The sequence below is a fragment of the Phoca vitulina genome, unplaced genomic scaffold (assembly GCF_004348235.1).
Source record: "Phoca vitulina isolate PV1807 unplaced genomic scaffold, GSC_HSeal_1.0 scaffold24, whole genome shotgun sequence".
NCBI classification, from domain to species: Eukaryota; Metazoa; Chordata; class Mammalia; order Carnivora; family Phocidae; genus Phoca; species Phoca vitulina.
Window position 1 is genome coordinate 20882140 of NW_022589727.1, and position 21248 is coordinate 20903387.

The following is a 21248-nucleotide window of genomic DNA, read 5'->3' on the forward strand; positions in this document are numbered from 1 at the left end:
TGTGTGTGAATGTTTATTAGATAAGCCTTAAGGAGAAGATAATGTTTGATAGATAAGCTTCATTTAGGGATGGGTTATAGTATAGTTGGCTGTGAAGACAATGAGTTGTCATTAAATAGAAACATACATGACACAAGGTTGTGTATTGATAGGTTGACAGAAGTGTTGTGACCAGAGGCTTGCAGGAGGCCTCTGAGGGTATTATAGTGAGAAGTTACTGGTAATAATGAGGTATAAACTGGGATTGTACTGTGTAAATCAGGCCACGTAGGCCCTCTGCCTTTGCACCAGTATTGCACCTGAGGCCCTGGAATGTAAGTGACTTCATTGCTTTGTCGCAGAGCTGGGTCTAGAACTTGATTCTCTTCATTCGCCAGTTAGTACTCTTTCCCCATTTTCATACTACAGAATGCACTTTCATGAGCAGATTGATAAAATACAACAGTTTTGCTTGCTAATTTAGTACTTTGATATGGTTTGGGAAATATGTACATGTTTTGAAGGATAGGCAATGAATTGGGGCAGGGAGTGCATTGATAAACAAGATAATTTGTCATCAGGGAGTTCCCATCTACAGTTTGGGGTAAGATCAGTTAGGGGAGTGGTTGGTAAATACAGACATAAGAGGCAAAGAGAGAAAGTAATATTCTCTGTCCTGTGATACTGGGGGGGAGTGTAGTGAGGCATACTGGCTTTTAAGAGAAGTTCATTTTAAAAGTTTAAAAATAATGGCTAACCACTAAGAGTCCTATAACAAATTATGACGTGCAAGTTTCAGGACATCAGAACATGAAGCATAAATGTAATTGGAGAGTATTGAATGGAATGTTTTGGCAGGAACTCTTCAGGATGGTATTTTTTCTTCATAATTTTATAAAATTCCAGAAAAGCTAAATGTACTTGGAGCTTCTAGGTGATAGTGGATTGGTGATAATATGTATAGCTTACCTGATGAATAACATCACACCAGATACGTGTTCTTGAGAAGCATGTATTTATGAGATGTATTGTCTTGCCCATTGTTTAGATGCTTTATCATCATTTGTTCTGATTATTCTAGAGTAATTTGGCTCCATATTTCTTTACCTTTTTGCTGTTGAACAAACTTGATTAAATGTTAAAAAGCTACACGGTGATTCCTTTTGTAATGAGATTAGTAATTTCTGAAAACTAAAAAAAAATTTTTTACACAAGTAACATGCTTATAGTGAACATTAACAGTAAATTTTTAACTGTAATTTCTTGTGTATTAATGTTCTTACAAAGCAGAGCACATTAGTAGTGCTTTTTTTAATATTAGAAATAGTAGCTTATGTTCATTAAATGTAGAATATATGCCAAATGGTTGTCCATGTTTTTTTACATGTACTAACTTATGTAGTTCTAACAACAGCACTATGATATATAGATATTATCATCATTTCCATATGGTGCCCAGAGGGGATAACTGTCTTGTTCAGTGTCACATAGGCTGTAAAAAATGGAAAGGCAGACATGATGGTTAAGATATGTATAGTGGCTAAAGGCTTTTCCACATTTGTTAGATTTACAGGTTTTCTTTGTGATGACTTTTCTCAAATTTGAGAATAATTGGTTCTAGAAGCCTTTTATACATAAAGGATAAAGAACAGGGGTTTCCTACATTCTCATAATTGTCCTCCTGAATAAGTATTCTAATAATCTGTATGTAAGCAGAAGCCCTGAAGGCTTTTTTATGTTATATAAAATACAGTGTAAACTCAGAATCTGAGCAACATTTGGGTCACAATTTAAAACTTCAAACATTATTTACATTCTGAGGAGTTCACACCAGTATAAATTGATACCTTTTAAGAACTGAATCATATCTAAAAGCCTTCCTACATTGTCTTCATTGAAATTATTTTTCAGTGGCATGAATCCATTGATGTATATTGTCTACTGAGGAGTACTAATTTTTAAAAGAACTAAAAGTGTGATTCTAGGGGCACCTGGCTGGCATGCAACTCTTGATCCTCGAGGTCATCGGTTCAAGCCCCACTTTGGCTGTAGAGCTTACTTTAAAAAAAAAGTGTGATTCTGTATTGCAGAAAAAATTCTTTAAAACTAAAAATGTTTGGTCTTCTGTTATGTTCTTTTTTTAGCGACTTCAGGAAGAAATCACTAAACAGTCTCCAACATTGCAAAGAAATGCTTTATATATCAAATCTGTAAGTTTTTCATTCCTTTTGAATTTGAATCCATTTTGATGAAAGGTTTCCAGTTAGTTAATTTTACCCAATCTTTGTTTTTTTCCCAAACCAAGCATTAAAAACTTCTGTGGTATTTGCATGTGATAGGATTTCTTGCATTTTTTTTCCCCTCAGTCTAAGATCAGCCGACTACCTGCTTACTTGACAATTCAGATGGTTCGATTTTTTTATAAAGAGAAGGAATCTGTGAATGCTAAAGTTCTTAAGGTTAGTAATGAACTTCAGTATAATAAAATATTGTAATTCTTTGATGGCAATCCCTAATTCACAGTAGATTTCTTTCTTCCTTTAGGGATAAACTTTCTTTGAAATATTATAAGTAGGGAAGTTATTAACATTAGACAAGTGGTTCTTTTTTTGTTTGTTTGTTTGTCAGAGAGAGGGACAGCATGCACAAGCAGGGAGAGCAGGAGGCAGAGGGAGAAGCATGCTCCCTGCTGATTAAGAGCCCCATGTGGGACTTGATCCTAGGACTCTGGGATCATGACCTGAGCTGAAGGTAGACGCGTAACTGACTGAGCCACCAGGCGCCCCTGTCCTTTTTATTTTAAATCATACACATGCCTGACTTTCACTACCAGCCCACCCCTAGCATTTGATTAAGTAGGGCCTGAAGTCCTAAAAATTTTTCATAAGATTCACAATTAGTTCTGATGGATGCCCTCCACTCCCTAGAAATACTGCTCTAGACCAGATCCTCAACTCCACAGATACTGACCCAGCAGGTTTAGATGATGGGAGTATGGGGTAGGAGGCATGCTGTACTCTCCAGTGCGGTAGCTGTAATCTCTTGAGTAAGAGGCAGCGTTATGATGTAGCTGTTTTGTAGAACTGTAGCTCTGCTACATATCCACAGTCCGTGATCCCTGGGAGAGGTATATGTAATTCTGTCCTCTTGAGCTGAAATTCATAATACAATTTCAGATATACTTACTGTTATATGATAAGGTTAAATGTAGTTGGAGTGTTTACAATTGTTAACTTTATGTATTAATATTAGTTTTGAACTGTATCACTATTATTTCTTTGTAAAGGTGTATTTCAAATTACAAAAAGTCATTAAGTGACCCCATTTGTAAATTGATTCCATTGTCAGTTTTAGGTATCCATTATTTTCACAGCAACTGATGTGCTCTGTTTCTGAAATGCTTCTTTTGTCATATAAATTTGGTAACTCTTCTGTGGTCAGAGTCTTGGGTTTAATTGGGAAAAAAAGCTAAATAAATTTTTTTAATCTTAAAAAGTTAGAACCAGGGGTGCCTGGTTGGCTCAGTCAGTAGAGCATGCGACTTTATCTTTTTTTTTTTTTTTTAAGATTTTATTTATGTATTTTACAGAGAGAGTGAGAGACAGAGCATGAGCAGGGCGGAGGAGGAGGCAGAGGGAGAGGGAGAAGCAGACTCCCCACTGAGCAGGGAGCCTGATGTGGGACTTGATCCCAGGACCCCTGGGATCATGACCTGAGCCGAAGACAGGTGCTTAACCAACTGAGCCAACCAGGTGCCCCGCGATTCTTGATCTTAGGGTTGTGAATTCAAGCCCCACACTGGGCATGGAGCCTATTTAAAAAAAAAAAAAAAAAGTTGGGCCCACATTGAAAATAAGCACTATGATGTTTTCAGCTGCATAGATTTCCAAGTGATTTTTATGAATTTTATTTTCAACTTCATTTGAATTATGAAAGTACTACTGTAAAAGTATGATAGATATTTTAAATAAGTACCTTTATAAGGGTGTTTACACATACTCTTTCTTTTTGGTTTGTATATAGGATGTTAAATTTCCTCTTATGTTGGATGTGTATGAACTGTGTACCCCAGAACTTCAGGAGAAAATGGTCTCTTTTCGAACAAAATTCAAGGATCTAGAAGATAAAAAAGTGAATCAGCAGCCAAAGACAGTAGGTTCTTATTGCTGATTTTCTCATCTTAATAGTTTAATCTTTAATCAGTGTTCAGCAATTACTGTTACTCTCTTAGTAATTACTTTGTTAATCTCTCAGTAAAAATGGATGACCCTTTATTTTATTTAGCACATATACAAAGTTTTAGGTGTATTTTAGCATAAGAGAAAAAACTCTAGTTATGGTAAATAGGCCCTTTATGGTAGAGTAAGCTTAATATTTCTTTTTTCCTGTAATCTGTAGCCTATATTCCTTTTATATTTATCTCCTCAAAGCATTTCACATAAAGTGTTGCCTAGTATTTTCAGTGTATTTTATTGTTTTCCTTGTAAGTCATGGAGTTATTTCTATTTTTAGATGGAATTAGTGGGATAGAATCCTGGCTCATCTATGCCTATAGTGACAAATAAGTTGTATCTTTTTAATTTGTTATTTAATTTTTATTTAAATTCAAGTTAGTTAACATAGAGTACAGTACTGGTTTCAGGAGTAGAATTCAGTGATTCATCACTTACATACAGCACCCAGTGCTCATCACAACAAGTGCCCCCCTTAATGCCCATTGTCATCTAGCCCATCCCCCACCTGCCTTGCTCCAGCAGCTCTCCGTTTGTTCTGTATGGTTAAGAGTCTTTTATAGTTTATTTCCCTGTCTCTCTCTCTTTTTTCCCCCCTCCCCCTATGTTTATCTGTTTTATTTCTTAAACTCCACATGAGTGAAATCATATGGTATTTGTCTTTCTCTGACTGACTGACTTCACTTAGTGTAATACACTCTAGCTCCATCCATGTCATTGCAAATGGCAAGATTTCGTTCTTTTTGCTGGTTGAGTAATATTCGCGTGTGTGTGTACACACATGTCTTTATCCATTCATCAGCCGATGGACATTTGGGCTCTTTCCAGAGTTTGGCTGTTGTTGATGGTGCTGCTGTCAACATCGGGGTGCATGTGTCCCTTCGAATCTGTCTTTTTGTATCCTTTGGGTATACCTAGTAGTGCTGTTGCTGGGTTGTAGGGTAGCTCTGTTTTTAACTTTTTGAGAAACCTTCATACTGTTCTCCAGAGTGGCTGCACCAGCTTGCATTCCCACCAACAGGGCAAGAGGGGTTCCCCTTTTTTCTGCATCCTCACCAACACCTGTTGTTTCTTGTGTTAATTTTAGCCATTCTGACTGGTGTGATAAATTGTATCTTTTAATAAGTGCTGCTTGTATGCCTGCCTGTAACTGCTAAAATCACAACCTTAGGAAACTTTATATTTAATAAATTGTATCATTTTAGGTTCAGATAGGGTACAGCTGAACTGTGTTGGATTTTTTTTTCCCACAATGAAAAAGATCTTTCCTGATAACTAGAAATATTTCCAGTGTGATACTATATATCATTTAAATTCTGCAAATTACTGTGGGTGTGTAGTGCGTGTGTGTAGTGCGTGTGTTAAATGGTTTTTTTTTAAACATTAAAATTTATTTTGAGATAATTGTAGAATCACATGCATTTATAAGAAACAATATGAAGAGGGGCGCCTGGGTGGCTCAGTGCATTAAGTGACTGCCTTCTGCTCATGTCGTAATCCCAGCGTCCTGGGATTGAGCCCCGCATCGGGCTCCCTGCTCAGCTCCCTGCTCAGCTCCCTGCTTCTCCTCCCTCTGCCTGCCACTCCCCCTGCTTGTGAGTGCACTCTCTCTCTCTCTGTCAAATAAATAAATAAAATCTTTAAAAAAGAAAGAAATAATATGAAGAGATCCAGGTACCTTTTACCAAGTTTCCCCTGTGGTTAATATCTTGCAAAGCAGTAACACAGTATCACAGCTTGGATATTGACTTTGATGCAGTCTAGATACAGTACATTCTCATCACTACAGAAATTCCACGGCTGCCCCTTTGTAGACAAACCCACTTTCCTTTGGCCCCTGCCTCCTCTTCAATTCCTAGCAACTGTTAACCTGTTCTCCATTTCTGTAGTTTTGTCATTTTAAGATACAAAATGGAATATATATATATATATATATTATACTATATTATACATATGTATACACTATATAAATGGAATCCTATCGTATATAACTTTTTGGGATTTTCTTTTCTCAGCATACATAATTCTCAGGAAATTAGCCCAGGTTATTTTGTATAACAGTAGTTCCTTCTTTTTTGTTGCTGAATAGTATTCCGTTATGCATATACTATATTTTGCTTAACCATTCAGCTGTTGAAGGACAGCTGGATTGTTTCTAGTTTCATTTATTTTGAATAAAGTTGCTATAAGTATTCATGTACCATTTTTTTTTTTAAAGATTTTTTATTTGAGAGAAAGAGAGAGCGTGAGCAGGGGGAGGGGCAGAGAGAGAGGGAGAAGCAAACTCCCTGCTGAGCAGGGAGCCCTATGTGGGACTCAGTCCCAGGACCCTGGGATCATGACCTAAGCCGAAGGCAGATGCTTAACCGACTGAGTCACCCAGGCGCCCCTCATGTACCAGTTTTAGTGTAAACATAACTTTTCATTTCTCTGGAAATAAATACCCAGTAGTATAATTGCTAGATTGCATGGTAGTTGTATATTTAATTTTTAAAGAAACTGTCAAAGGTTTTCCATAGGGACTGTACCATTTTAAATGCTCATTAGCAGTATATGACTGATCCACTTTGTGCATTCTTGCTAGAATTTGGTGATGTCAGTATTCTTTATTTTAGCCATTTGGATAGGTTTGCAGTGATACCTCATTGTGGTTTTTAATTTGCTTTTACCTAATGGCTAATGATGTTGAGTGTGTCTTCATGTATTTATTTGCCATCTGTATATCCTCTTTGGTGAAATGTTTCTTCTTGTCTATTCATTTTCTAATTGTGCTATTTTTCACTCTTGAATTTTGAGAGTTTTTTATATTACAAATACTAATCCTTTGTCAGATACATGGCTATCATATATTTTCTCCTTGCCTTTGTCTTTATCTTTTCATCTTCTTTAGGGTCTTTTGCAGAGGAAAAGTTTTTAATTTTTAGGTAATCCAATGTATTTTTCTTTGGTTGTTCTTGCTTTTGGTGTCCTATCTAACAAACCATTGCCTAGTCAAAGGCCACAAAGATTTATGTCTGTTTCTCTTATAAGAGTTTTAAAGTTTCAGTTCTTCCCATTTAGTTCTTCCCTGGTTTTTGATCCATTCTGGGTTAATTTTTGTGTGTGGAATGAGGTGCATATCCAAATTCATGCTATTGCATATGAATATCCTATTCTTCGCCCATTGAATGGTCTTGGTACCCTTGTAGAGAATCAGTTGACTATAAAGATCTATATATCTGGACTCTCAGTTTTATTCCACAGGTCTTTATGTCTGTCCTTATGCCAGTACCAGTCTTGATTACTGTAGTTTTGTAGTAAGGATGTAGCAGAGTATGAGCCTTTTAGCTGTTCTTTCAAGATTGTTTTGGCTCTTATGAATGCCTTGTATTTCCATTATTTTAGGATCAGCTTGTGTATTACTTCAAAAAAAACAATTGGAATTTTGATAGGATTGCAGTGAATCTGTAGATAATTTGGAAAGGATTGCTATTTTAACAGCATTAAGTCTTGGCAGTCCATGAACTTGATAATGTCTTTGTATTTATTTGTATCTTAATTTTTTTCAACAATGTTTTATAGTTTATAGTATATAAATCTTGTACTTTGGCTAACTTTATTCTTAAGTATTTTATTCTTTTTTGATGTTTGAGTAAATGGCATTGCTTTCTTAATTTCATTTTTAGATTATTCTTTGTAATTGATTTTTGTATATTGATCTTTGCTGAACTGGTTTATTAACTGTTCTTTTTTTCCTCTTTTATTTTTTGAAAGATTGTGTAGAACTAGTGTTAATTCTTTTTTAAAGTTTTGGTAGAACATTGGTGGAAAAAAATCAGCCTGGAGATTTTTTCCCAGGCATTTTTAAATTAAATATTTGACTTCCTTTGTAGTTATGGGCTATTCAAATGATGTAATTTCATATTAGGTTTGTTTTGGTACTTTGTTTTCATGGAATTGATCTATTTTATCTAGCTTGTCAATTTTGTGTTGTAGAGTTGTTCCTTGTATTTATTTATTTATTTTTGATGTCTGCAGGGTCTATAATGATATCTGTCCCGTTTCATTCCTGATACTGGTAATTTGTCTTTTTTTTTTTTTTTTCCTTTGTCTTGTTAGAGGATTGTCAGTTTTATGATCTTTTCAAAGAACTGGCTAAGTGGATTTTTCTCTTTTTCTGTAATATTAATGATTTCTACTCTTCTGCTTGTTTGGGGTTTATTTTGTTCTCCTTTTTCTAGGTTCTTAAATTGTGGGAGCTTAGATTTTTGACTTCAAACTTTTCCCTAATGTGTACATTTAGTGCTATACATTCTCTCTCAGCAGTGCTTTCACTGTGTCCTACAAATTGTTATATTGTATTTTCATTTTCATTCTGTCTTGTATTTTTTTTTTAAAGGTTTTATTGATTTATTTGAGACAGAGAGAGAGCACAAGAGTGAGAGAGAGCATGCGCAGGGGTTGGGGAGGGGCTGAGGGAGAGGAAGAAGCAGACTCCCCGCTGAGCAGGGAGCCCTATGTGGAGCTTGGATCAGGACTTGAGCTGAAGGCAGATGCTTAACCAGCTGAGCCACCCAGACACCTCTCTGTTCCTTGTATTTAAAAAAAAATCTCCCATGGGACTTCTCTTTGAATTTGGATTATTTAGGAGTGTCTTGTTTAGTTTCCAAATATTTGGAAATTTATTTATTATCTTGCTGTTACTGCTTCTAGTTTGATTTCACTGTGAAAGAACACACTTGTGTGATTTAAATTCCTTTAAATTTGAAGTTTGCTTTATGGCTTAGGATGTGATATATCTTGGTATATGTTCTGTGGGTACTTGGAAAAAAAATTGTATTCTACGGTTGTTGAATGGAATGAATGTTCTATAGATGTTGATTAGATCCAGTTGGTTGATGGTGGTGTTGCATGTTCCTGTAACCATGCTGTTTTTCTGTCTAGTTGTTCTTTCAGTTTTTGTGAGAGGAGTGAGGAAGCTAAAATTGTGGTTTTGTGTGTTTCTCCATTCGGTTCTGTCCACTTTTGCTTTGCATGTTTTGTAGCTCTGTTATTTGGTGCATACACCTTTAGGATTGCTAAGTATTCTTAAGTGGAGTGACCCTTTTATATTATGCAACATCCCTCTCTGTCCCTGGTAATTTTCTTTACTCTAAGTCTACTTTTCTGATATTACTATTGCCAGTGCTGCTTTGTTTTTGTTAATGTTTGCATGATGTCTTTTTGTATTATTTTACTTTAAATTTGCCTATATTGTTATATTTGAAGAGTTTCTTATAGACAGCATAGAGTTGGTCGTGTATTTTAATATACTGTTAATCTCTTATTGCTTTATTTAGACTAAACATTTACATTTAATGTAAGTTGATTTGTTAGTTAATTGTGTTATATTTTGCTTTCTCTTTGTTCTGTTTTTCACTTCTTTTTATTGCCTTCTAGGTTACTTGAACATATAATAGAATTCTAAATTGACTTATCTACGATTTTTTAAAAATCTTTTTCTTTGTATACCTTTTACTATGGTTACTCTAGGTGTCAAATTTTAATACAAAAGGGAATAGTTGACTTAATTGCCATTTTTTTGTTGTGGGGGCCTTTGACTTCTTGTCACTCTAGTGATCTTTAAACTACTTGCATTGTGTTCATTACCATTATAGTTTTCAAGAACTTTGTGCCCATATGCCTAGATAAGTTTAATTTTTTTGTATTACACACTGAAATGAGTTGAGGCAGGGAATTCCCACCAAAGATCTTTGTCTAAAATAGTGAATCATCTCTTTCAATATTAGGTAAATATTTGCTGAATTAAATATTTCAGCTCATTTAAGCTAAGTTCATTCAGTTCATTTGAGCAGGTGGCCATGTCTTAGTAGGTTTAATGTTAGTTCCAGTAATTCGACTTTTCTTTCATTGAGGTACCTTTTTTTTTTTTTTTTTTAATCCTATGTGGTTTGAAAGGATTTTGGTAAAAATATAGAATTGGGTTTTCCTTTTCTACCCTAGAGCACTGTTTGTACTGTTATATTCACGGATATGCTGTAGGTTTAGTGGCTTATAGTTGGTCCTAGAATCAGAGGGTCTGTTACTGTGCATACAAGATTGTATATTGTTGAAGCATAGCTCCTTTGGGTTTATAGTTTTGTGTTAACTATGGTTATATCGTTTTAGTAATTTGTAAGGTATTTTATATTGTAGTCAGTAAATATTTGTGGAAAGAATATTTATTGAATAGAATACAAATTTTATTTCCAGTATCATGATTTAAAATTAAATTTTTTTCCCCTCAGAGTGACAAAAAGAGTAGTCCCCAGAAAGAAGTTAAATATGAGCCTTTTTCTTTTGCTGATGGTAAGTGGAAAAAAATCATTTCAATTGAGTTACTGTGTGTGTGTGTGTGTGTATGTGTGTGTGTGTTTAAGGTAAAATTATTGTCTTGGCACTTATATATTTTTTTTCAGATACCATGCTTTTTTAAAAAGAAAATCAGATTTTTTTTTTATTAAAGATTTTTTTAATTTATTCATTAGCTACAGAGAGAGAGAGCATGAGCAGGGGGAGAGGCAGAGGGAGAGGGAGAAGCAGGCTCCCTGCTGAGCGAGGAGCCCGATGCGGGGCTCGATCTCAGTACCCTGGGATCATGACCTGAGCCGAAGGCAGACGCTTAACCATCTGAGCCACCCAGGCGTCCCAGAAAGTCAGATTTTTAAAATACAATTTACCTTAACTAGACACACAGTAAAAATCAGTCTTTTTAGGATGTAGTTCTATGAATAATATCATACTTCTTAAAATATCTTCCATAAATCCTTAACTTTGAACTGTCATATCTTATTGAATTCTAGTAATAGGCTAACCTATTGCTACCTAGCTGGAGAAATCACGTCTCTTCATTGTCTAATATTGTTGGATTTACATCTTTCTTTAGACATTGGCTCCAATAATTGTGGATACTATGACTTACAAGCAGTGTTAACACATCAGGGAAGGTCTAGCTCTTCAGGCCATTATGTATCATGGGTGAAAAGGAAACAAGGTAAGGATTCTGGTTGTTTTTTTTTTCCCCAGTAAGTTAATTTAACAGTTTACTTAGTACAGATTTTTTGCACAGTGGTTTTCAAACTTTTTGGTCTCAGAACTCCTTTACATTCTTAATTGTTGAGGTCCACAAAGAGCTTTTGTTTATGAGGATTCTCTTTAATATTTACTATAATAGAAATTAAAACTGAGAAATTAACTCATTGGAAACTGACAGTAATAAACCCATTACATATCACATAAATAACAAAGATAACAGTATTTTCCAAAACAAAAAAAATAGCAAGAAATAGTATTGATTTTTGTAGGTCTGCTTTGTCTGGCTTAATAGGAGACACCTGTTTCTGCATTCAGTCTCTTGCTTTATCACACATCCTATGACTTCTGGAAAATTCCAAAGCACACTTGAGAGAGTGAGGGAAAAAGGCAAATAATACTTTAGTAGTGATATAAAAAAATTGTGACCTTCGTAGTACCCCTGAAATGGTCTTGAAACCTGAGTAGCCCCTGGACCACACTTTGAAAACTGTTAGTGTGGCAGATGGAATACTGCTGTGCATGAAAGTACTCAGTACCTTTTTTGAAATGGAACTGAGAAAACATGTATGATATTAATTTCATTTTCTTCTCTTGTTCTTTAGATGAATGGATTAAGTTTGATGATGATAAAGTCAGCATCGTGACACCAGAGGATATCTTACGGCTTTCTGGTGGTGGAGACTGGCACATAGCATATGTTTTACTCTATGGGCCTCGCAGAGTTGAAATAATGGAAGAGGAAAGTGAACAGTAATCTTCATTTTAGCTATTTATGTTTAGGTGTGAAATAAATGTTACTTGTTGATCATTTCTATAATCCAGAGCTGTAGAGGAAGATATGTAGGTGGTTTTATGTGTTTCCCCTCTCATGTGGAACAAAAGAGGGTGAAGCAGACCACTCTGTGGATCAACCTAAAAATTACAGAAAAAAAAATTGCCTTTGGACTGTGTGGTTGCAGGAAGACATTTTTAAAAAGCTTATTTCTTGCATTAATTTTTAAAAATTCTGATTTGAAATGCCTTTCAGCCATTACCTTCCATGATAAATTTTTTCTCCCTGCCTTTTTCAGCCCAGGATTCAGCAATCAGATGTTTATTGCACACCTATTACTCTTTTTGTTGTTGTTGTTCTTGCATGGTTCAAACCACCGGTGATTCATAGCTGCCCATCCTTTGCCTTATCTAACAAAAATTTTGCCAGGAAGGTGGAAAGGAAGGAAGTGTTGCTCTCATTGTGTTACTCAGTGCTGCTGCCCACATCCCATGGAAACATGGATACAATCAAGTATTTGTCCAGCCTGACTGTTGCTGGCTTTTCATGACTTTAAAATAAATTGTGATCAGTAATAGTACATTTGATTATACATTCATTATTGTGTCTCTCTGATGTACTATGGTTTGTATGTTTAACTTTGCAATGGTTTTGTAGTAATCAACCTTAAAAAGTTGATAAGCTCTCGTTGCTTATTTTTAGAAAATGAGGATATTTAATAAAAAAAAAAAAAAAAGAGGGACTAACAGCTTCTGACCTCAAGTCTTTTGTCTACTGAGTGTTGGAGCTTGGGTTAAGTTTAGGTATATTTAATATCACGCCTTGCTGCAGGTTGTTAGTTTTACTCTGCTGTTAAGCATCCATTTAAAAATGTTCTCTCTTCTGCCTTGTCACATTATGTTCTGTTTAAAAGAAGTACAAAGTTGTAAAAGTAACAGAGTTCTTTGGATGCTGAATGCAACGATGTTTATTGGTCTATCTTTTCTTTGGCTCAGTTTTTACTCGTCTGTTCCCAAAATCTTAATGTGTATCTCAGAATTGAATAATAGCAATGATTTTTAAAGTGATGGTAAAAGTACCAAGAGTAAGTGGTGTTTCAGTATGGTAGGTTTCTTACATTTTAATACATTCTAATTAATTAATTCCTCATCTTTGTTTCAAGAGCCTTGATTGCTAGACAGAGGATAGGAAATTAGCTCATTTGTCTCTGATTTTGAGTTAGGTATATAAAATGAAGCTTGGGGGATTATCATGAAATCTCCTCTCTTTACTTACGCTGTTTTCATGCTCTGCAGAGCATAGCACTGGTAACTATTAAATTCCTAGAGAATAATGGCCAATTTCCTCTCAACTTTGAACAATGTGATAAAACCTGAGAACCCTAGGAGATAAAATAAGCATTTCAGGGAAACTTATTTGTAAATAGCTTCTTCAGCTAAGTGGTGATTACTGGCAATCATTATTCCCTTTGCCTTGGCGGAGGGTGCAGAATAGAATGGGGAAGAGGAGACCATAAGAAGTGTAATGATTCTTAGATAGTGCTATGATGCTTGTGACTCTGCATTTTTATTCACGGTCTGTCTTGGTCTGAACAATTTTGAGGACATAAATTTAGCAATTAGAATTCTGATTTCTGACTTGCAGGATGCTGTAGCTAGTAGATGAGGTAGGTTTAGAACAAAGTATATGTCTTGTATGGAGTTAAGATTTTTAAAATTGTAATTCCTTGTTTTAAAAATGGATTTCATTTTATTTGATCCAAATAAGCATTATTCCAAAGATTTTTTTTTTTTTTTTTTTTAAGAAATTGGACTTACACCAGTGTTTTAAACTAATAAGGCTATTTTAGAGTTCAGCCTTGCATATAAGGTCTTTGAGAAGGGAGAGTGGTCAAGAAAATTTCTTGATTCCTGAGTGTGCCTTATATGCTGTGCCATGAGCACGGAGGCCCTTTTGATACTAGAGCTGTGGTGTATCACTGTTGGACTAGCCAGTGAAGTTAAGTCCAAGCAAGAACATTTATGGTGTAATACGCACTTAGGTGTATTATGCACTTAGTAGCCTTTCAGGATACAAAACATACAACGATAACCTAATGTTAGAGCCCTACAGGGTAATTACGCTTACGTGGGAACCGGAAAAGTAGATGGTACTGTCCCCAGCCATTATTACATAGTGCTTTGCTGTTTGTAGATAGCTTTCACCTACATCTCAAACTTCACATCAGTCCTGGAAGTATGCATCCCTATTTTAAGGACTTAGGATTTTAGACTTCACCCTGTTTTTTTTCAAGTTGGGGGCTGGCAAACATTTTCTGTAATGGGTGGGGTGGATAGTAAATATTTTAAGTTTCGCAGGCCACAGTCTTTGTCATAGCTACTTAACTCTGCTGTTGTAGCATGAAAGGAGCCATAGATGATACTTACATCAGCAGAACTGTGTGCTGATAAAATTTTACTTGTAAAAGCAGGTGGGAAATGGGCCAGTGTTTGCTGATCCTCTGCTTTAAAGCATAAATGAGTAAGACTAGAGCAGTCATATGGTTTCAGAAAGTCATTCTGGGATTTTCAGAACAGCAAGTTAAATTTTGTAACTACTAATGGCATGTAGGAAATGAAGTTGGCATAGTGTATCTTAGGAAACACCATGCTCCCTAAATATTGCTTACTGACTTCATTATAAATATTTTAACAAAAAATATGTGATCTTGAGGTCGCTTTATTTTGTCCATTTTCTCAACATACTCCCTTCGCCTGAAACCCTAAGGTCAGTTATCAAGAGCCAATACGCCTTCTGTTGTTCGTGGAGCACCAGCCAACTGTACAACAACTGTTATAAAAATGTTTATTGTTTACCAAAACCATTGGACCTCTTATCAAATGCTGCTTGGTAACAAAATCTTATCACAGTTTTAATAAAAAAAAGAAAAGAAAGAAGAAGCTAACTATTTGTCTCATTGTCATTAGTTAGACTTTCTGCAAGGTCACTTAATCCGGACTTATTCAGTGCGTTCATCAGATTCTCAGGTGTTGCATGTACTCCCTCTTGATCTTGCCAGGCGACCAGTAGCTGCTTAGCTCTCATCTTCATGTCTTCGCTATCACACTCAATTTGTCTAATTTCCGAGTCTTTCATTTCCAAGTAGGGAGCCAGGATCTTCCATTGCTCGCCCAGTTTACTGGCAAACACCTCTATTTGTTCCCCTGTTACAGGTTTGTCTCGGCGAACATCAGGGCCTAGGAAACACAGGAGATGTAAATTATGTACAAAGCCTGAGGACATGTACAATTCAAAATATACAACAGAATGGGGAAGATAGATACGGGGCCACTGAAATATTAATCACCTTTCATAAGCTTTATTTTAAAAGTAAAACAATTCCTTTCTATATTTTTCATGGGGTGAATATTGTTCTTATAGTCATGATCACTAGGTATCAATACTTTTAAAACTAAAGCTGTTGCCTCTATCGTAATTATGAAGGTCTCCCCTGAAAGCAGCTGCTCTCTTCTAACCCGCCCCCCCTGCCATTAACAAACAGGTGAGTCACCTTCAAATCTAAGTACTTTCCTTCCCATCACTTCGATTTTATTGCATAAAGAGTAATATTTTAAAAGTTATCAAGCAATGTTTAAAATTCCTCACTATAAGAAACAGCTAAGATAAATGGTAGAGGTTGAGAAGTAGATCAAATAACGTACCTCTCAACAAAGAACCCCAATCTTTTCCAATTTTGTAAAATAGCCAAGAAAATTCAATTCTTACTTTCATTTTCCTTCAGTAAAGCATCATTATCTTCCTCATCTTCATCCTCACCTGTTTTTATTTCTTCAGAAGGAGGCTAAAATGAGGAAGAAGAATGTTTAAGAGAATGCCAACTTGTAAAATAACTGGGGATACTTTTGGTTTAGGTTATGAGTGGTTGAGATTCCACATTCCAGAGCCCAGAACTTGATCCTTGAGCGTGTTAAATGTGAATGTCAGGTAAGGATCACAAATGGGATGGTGTTAACCTGGAGAAGGAGTGGACGGGCAAGACTCCCCTTCCCCCACACATGGGAAGAAGGCAGAGCCAGTAAAGAGTATGGTAAGCTGATTTGCAAATATCTAGCATATAGTCACGATGGGCTGGAGAAAACCAGGGGAGGAATTGGGTTCTTAAAAAATTTTTTTAGTAATTTTACGGTATAGTTATTACCATATTGTAGTAATACAATGAGAAAATTGTATTGGAAAAGAGAACAGAGTAGAAAGGTAGGTCAAGGTACCTACTGCTACCCGTTATAGATCCTGTTTGATAAAACACAATACATTGGCAAATAGGAAAAATTCATGTCTGAGTTTACAGGTGAGATAATTGTTTAACCAAAATACTGTGGGCTTTAAAATTAAATTACATGCTTTATAAAAAATTTATCAACTTATGTACTTCCTGTAAATGTACACTCAAATGCATTTTTCCTTATTCTTAAACATGGAGGTTTGTGGATGATTTTTTCCACACAATAAACTGTAAATTCAGCTTCTTAGTGATAGTAGTTTTAATAAGATGATAAAGAATATGAAAACGTTGATCTACATTACTTACTGGTAATTCCTTTGCTAGCTTTATTACCATGTTTTCGAGATATTCTGGCAAACTTTTAAATTGCTGGTTGGTTGGCTGGAAGAAGTGAGGGCTTCTCCGTGCTAACAGTCTCAGGGCTCTCCAACCATAATTTGAATTGTTCACAGCCCTAGGAAAAGAAATGTCAGTCTTGTCATTTATGGTTTTTTATTTCTATATGCCTTCCAGTTAGCGTATAGAGTGTCACATGGTAAATTACATTAAGTAGCTGAAGGCACCATTCTTTTCATTCTGATCTTATTCCTAAAGAACCTCTGAGTGTGCAGTACACTTACAAATGAACACTAGAAACAGCAGAATCTGATGAGGCAGGTTCATATGCAGCAAACATCTGAAAAGTTTAATACCCATTTTACTTAATTTAAAAAGTCAATCAGTATGTGTATAGTAATAACTAGGTGTTCTGTGTGCAGGACAGTAATCATCTACGTCTTTAGAAGAAAAACTAATAGGCTTTTACTATAGTCAGTGAGCTGATGCCCATCCGGGCAATGCCACCTGCAGGTGTGAATTCCAGAATGTAAGTTTTATCAGCACTGAGTTTTGACCATATTCAATCAATACATCATTCTCCATTTATATAAGCATCTCATTTTAGTTCGCTTAATACCAAACTCAATGAATAAAAATGGTTCCAAAACTAAAAGGGAAACCTCAAATAGCCACCACAGTGAGCAGTGATCCATAGTGATACAGAGCACAGCACCAGGCGATACACAGTAAGGTGAGAAATGCAAACCACACGAATTCTAAAGATAATGTTCCAGAACCAGCCAAGCTGGAGAAGAATCCAGAGCACAAATTTACTGTTTGTGAATTTTTGCAAGTCATTTGGAAGATCCCCCTAAGTTCTTAAGGGTAGCAACCTGGTTTATTTAGTCCTCCTCTTAAAATGAGCCTCTACTTTTAGCAAGTGCAAAACTACTCCTACACGGGTCTTGCCAACTTAATGTCATGGTACAGGGCTTTGCCTGATCAGTTAACCAGCCTACCTCTCTTGACACGTTTCCATTTAAGCAGTTTCAATCTTGAGCATTTTCAAAATTCACCAGTTACACATACAAACTTTCTTACTCTCCAGAAATCCATACCATTCAGGTTCTTAAACCAAGGTTCGTGGAGAACTCTCATTCATTCATTCATTCAACAAATACTTGGTGAGCTGGGCACTCAGACCTTAGAGGTACCCTGAACACTCGAGACACTATAATCTTGCAGTTAAGAGCAGGGCCCTGAGGCCAGAGTGATTTCCTGGCTCTGGCATTTACTAGATGAGAACTTCAATACATGATTCACCCTCTCTCCTCACTTTAACTGTAAAAGGGAGATAAGGGCAGTTTCTACCTTAAAGGTATAGATGGTAAGTACTTAGGGAGGACCTGACAGTGAATGTGGAAATGTGTTGGCAAGCATCATTACTATGGATAAACACAAGGTACAAGAATTTCACACAGTGGTAAGGATAAGAAGAACATGAGAAATGAGAATTTCAGATAGGGAGGGGCTTCTGGGCCAGGGAAAACTGCCCTGAGACAGTATCTGAGAGAACTGAAGTGAGCCCACACCACAGGAGTAGCTTGGGGAGAAGTGGAAAGACCTTTGAGTTGAAGAACAGAAACCTGGCTGGTGTAGTTAGAGCAGAAAGAAAATGAACAAAGAGGAGAAGTGATCAAAAGAGTAGGCAGCAGCCAGACAGGTCTTTTAGGCCCTGGTAAGGAGTTTGGATTTCATCCTAATTTTACCAGGCAGTCACTGGAAGAGTTAAAGCAGGAGATCAGACTTGTGAGTTTAAAGATCACAATTCGCATGTTGGAGAACTGACCGGAGCATCATTAGTTAAGAGATCACAGTAACTAACTCATAACTAGTCACAAGGTCACATGAGTCAGAGCACTCTATTTCCTGTGTGCTAACTACATGTCCTGTGTGGCTCAAAGTGAATCCTCTTATTTAATCCTCAGAATAACCCCATGAAATGGGTATTATACTATTTAGCAATGAGAAAACAAGCAGAAAGGGGTTACAGTAGCCCTAGAAGCCTAGCCAGTGAGTGACAGAGTGTCCTGGGATTGGAACCCAGGCAGTCTGACAAGAGGGTCCTTGCCCTTAAATGATGACACCAAAATGCCTATTTAAAACTATGGGGCTGGGACGCCTGGGTGGCTCAGTCATTAAGCGTCTACCTTCAGCTTAGGTCGTGATCCCAGGGTCCTGGGGTCGAGTCCCACATCGGGCTCCCTGCTCAGTGGGGAGTCTGCTTGTCCCTCTCCCTCTGCCTGCAGCTCCCTCTGCTTGTGCTCTCTCTCCAACAAATAAATAATCTTTAAAAAAATTTTAAAAAATAAAACCATGGGGATGGGGTGCATGGGTAGCTCAGTCAGTTGAGTGCCCGGCTCTTGGTTTCAGCTCAGGTCATGATCTCAGGGTTGTGAGATCGAGCCCAACGTAGGGCTCCACCCTCAGTGTGGAGTCTGCTTGACATTCTCTCCCTCCGCCCCTCCCCGCTTGCACACTTTCTCTCTAAAATAAGTAAATAAAATCTTTAAAAAAAAAAATCTTTAAAACCACAGGGCTGGGGTGCCTGGGTGGCTCAGTTGGTTAAGCAGCTGCCTTCGGCTCAGGTCATGATCCCAGGGTCCTGGAATCGAGCCCTGCATCGGGCTCCCTGCTCAGCAGAGAGCCTGCTTCTCCCTTTCCCTCTGCCTGACACTCTGCCTACTTGTGCTCTCTATCTCTTTGTCAAATAAATAAATAAATAAATCTTTAAAATAAAAAAATAATAAAAATAAATAAATAAAACCACAGGGCTGTGTGGTGTTGCCTAGAAGATTAGATGAAAAAGCTGAGACTGAGTCCTGAGGTTACTCCAAGATCTGGGAGCCAGCTGAGATGCAGTGAGGCAGGAGTGCAGTTTAATGGATGTCAAGAGAAGAACACATCATCTAAGGAAGGAGAGACAAGTGGTGAATGCTGCTGGGAGGTCGGAAAAAGATGCCATGACCTTGACGAGCGCTATTTCAGTGGAAGGACAGGGAGACCACCCAGTGGCAGTGAGCTGACAAGAATGGGAGGTGAGGAAATGAAGGCAATGGTTATCAACACGTCTCGGGAGACACTGATTTGAAGGGGAAAAGAGGATTGTTGGAGGGAGGTGGAGGCCCAAGGCATTGTTCTTATTTTTCGAAACAAGTGTGATTCTACTTCGTGTTCGTCAGTGGGCATGGTCATTGAAATCAGGAATGTGCACTAATGTGAACTTGGTACATAAATTCACCTAAAAGGAAAAGTACTACCCTATCAATGATCTCCCTTAGTGTTCTAATGTACATACAATTCCTAAAAAAATACTGTAGAATGTTAACATAAGCTAACTTACGTTAGCTCATAAGAAACACTACTTACTTGTATTCATTTTCAACCATGTTTTCAGGGTCTGCCTGTTCAATGGCTTCCTCAAAGAATTCCTCCAAAGTTGGCATGTATTCCCTGGGTGTTAAAAAACAACTAGTAAGGACCATGTGTGTTCATTCTTAATAATAAAATACTCCTAAAACAGTGGCATCGAAAGATTCTAATTATGACCTACACTTGAGTTAGTTACGTTACTTAGGAACCCAGATTTTTAAGGGGGTAAATGACTCAAAACTGAACTTCTCCAAGAGGACCACAGAGGGGCAGTGCGATGCTACACCGTGTCATATACTATACTCCAGGTAACCTAACAATCACTGGGCTCCACACTGTAATGTTACTGGTCACAGGGACAGCCGGGGCTTTCACAGCCTTTGAACTTCCCCAGCAAGGAAGAAAAGGTCACATCCAGTGTCCACATCCAAGAATGTTTTTTCCTTAAGCCAGCATTAATAAAACCCACACTAATAACCAGACCATATTGAGATTTAAAGAGTTTAACTGTGAGCTTATTTTAGGTCACTCCCATGACAGCATGGTTGGTTTTTAATTGGATCTTTCTGGAATTTGGTTTTAGAAATAAGATTTTGATAGTCAAGCAAATAAGATCCAAGGGTCTGATTAGAAGACATCTTTGACTAAAACTAGAAAAATGGGCTCTGTAAGGAAAACTCAAGCACCCAATCTTACAACTTTCAGTACAATAACACTCTCTCTAACTGGTAAACATAAGAGGGCTGGAAGGTTTCCTTGGAGTTTACCACCACTCTTTTATATATCACGCTAGACAAAGCAAGGTGACACTAAAATCTCAACCAGACTATCATTGATCAGTGTTTGGAACCATTTATTAGTTTAAAAATTACTATACAGTTGACCCTGGAACACCACTGAGCTTGAACTGTGTGGGTCCACTTATTTGTGGATTTTTTTCGATACAGTACTCTAAATGTATTTTTTTATTATTTTAATATTTTTTCTCCAGCTTCCTTTAGTAAGAATACAGTATATAATACATATACAAAATGTGTTCATATTTTGTGTATCAATCATATCACCTGTTTATGCAGTAAGGCTTCCAATCCACAGTAGGCTGTTGGGGAATCAAAAGTTACTTGTGCATTTTTTACCGTGTGGGGGTTGGCACCCCAAACCCTGTGTTGTTCAAGGGTCA

General features: G+C 36.9%; 2 protein-coding genes across 4 annotated transcripts in view; one reads left to right on the forward strand and one right to left on the reverse strand.

The window, feature by feature from the left end:
- USP14 (ubiquitin specific peptidase 14) overlaps positions 1 to 14969 on the forward strand; it is a 44349-nt gene extending 29380 nt beyond the window's left edge. For both annotated transcript variants that reach the window (XM_032421181.1, XM_032421182.1), the window contains 6 exons: positions 2124 to 2189; positions 2346 to 2438; positions 4003 to 4131; positions 10478 to 10538; positions 11116 to 11223; positions 11867 to 14969. In XM_032421181.1, the coding sequence (XP_032277072.1) occupies positions 2124 to 2189; positions 2346 to 2438; positions 4003 to 4131; positions 10478 to 10538; positions 11116 to 11223; positions 11867 to 12018 (609 nt within the window). In that variant the 3' untranslated portion in view covers positions 12019 to 14969. The remainder of the gene's footprint in view (positions 1 to 2123; positions 2190 to 2345; positions 2439 to 4002; positions 4132 to 10477; positions 10539 to 11115; positions 11224 to 11866) is intronic.
- The window catches only part of THOC1 (THO complex 1), a 51776-nt gene continuing 45479 nt past the window's right edge, over positions 14952 to 21248 (reverse strand). For both annotated transcript variants that reach the window (XM_032421179.1, XM_032421180.1), the window contains 4 exons: positions 20066 to 20149; positions 16625 to 16772; positions 15802 to 15877; positions 14952 to 15272 (listed from right to left, as the gene is read on the reverse strand). In XM_032421179.1, coding sequence (XP_032277070.1) covers positions 14977 to 15272; positions 15802 to 15877; positions 16625 to 16772; positions 20066 to 20149 — 604 coding nt within the window. In that variant the 3' untranslated portion in view covers positions 14952 to 14976. The remainder of the gene's footprint in view (positions 15273 to 15801; positions 15878 to 16624; positions 16773 to 20065; positions 20150 to 21248) is intronic.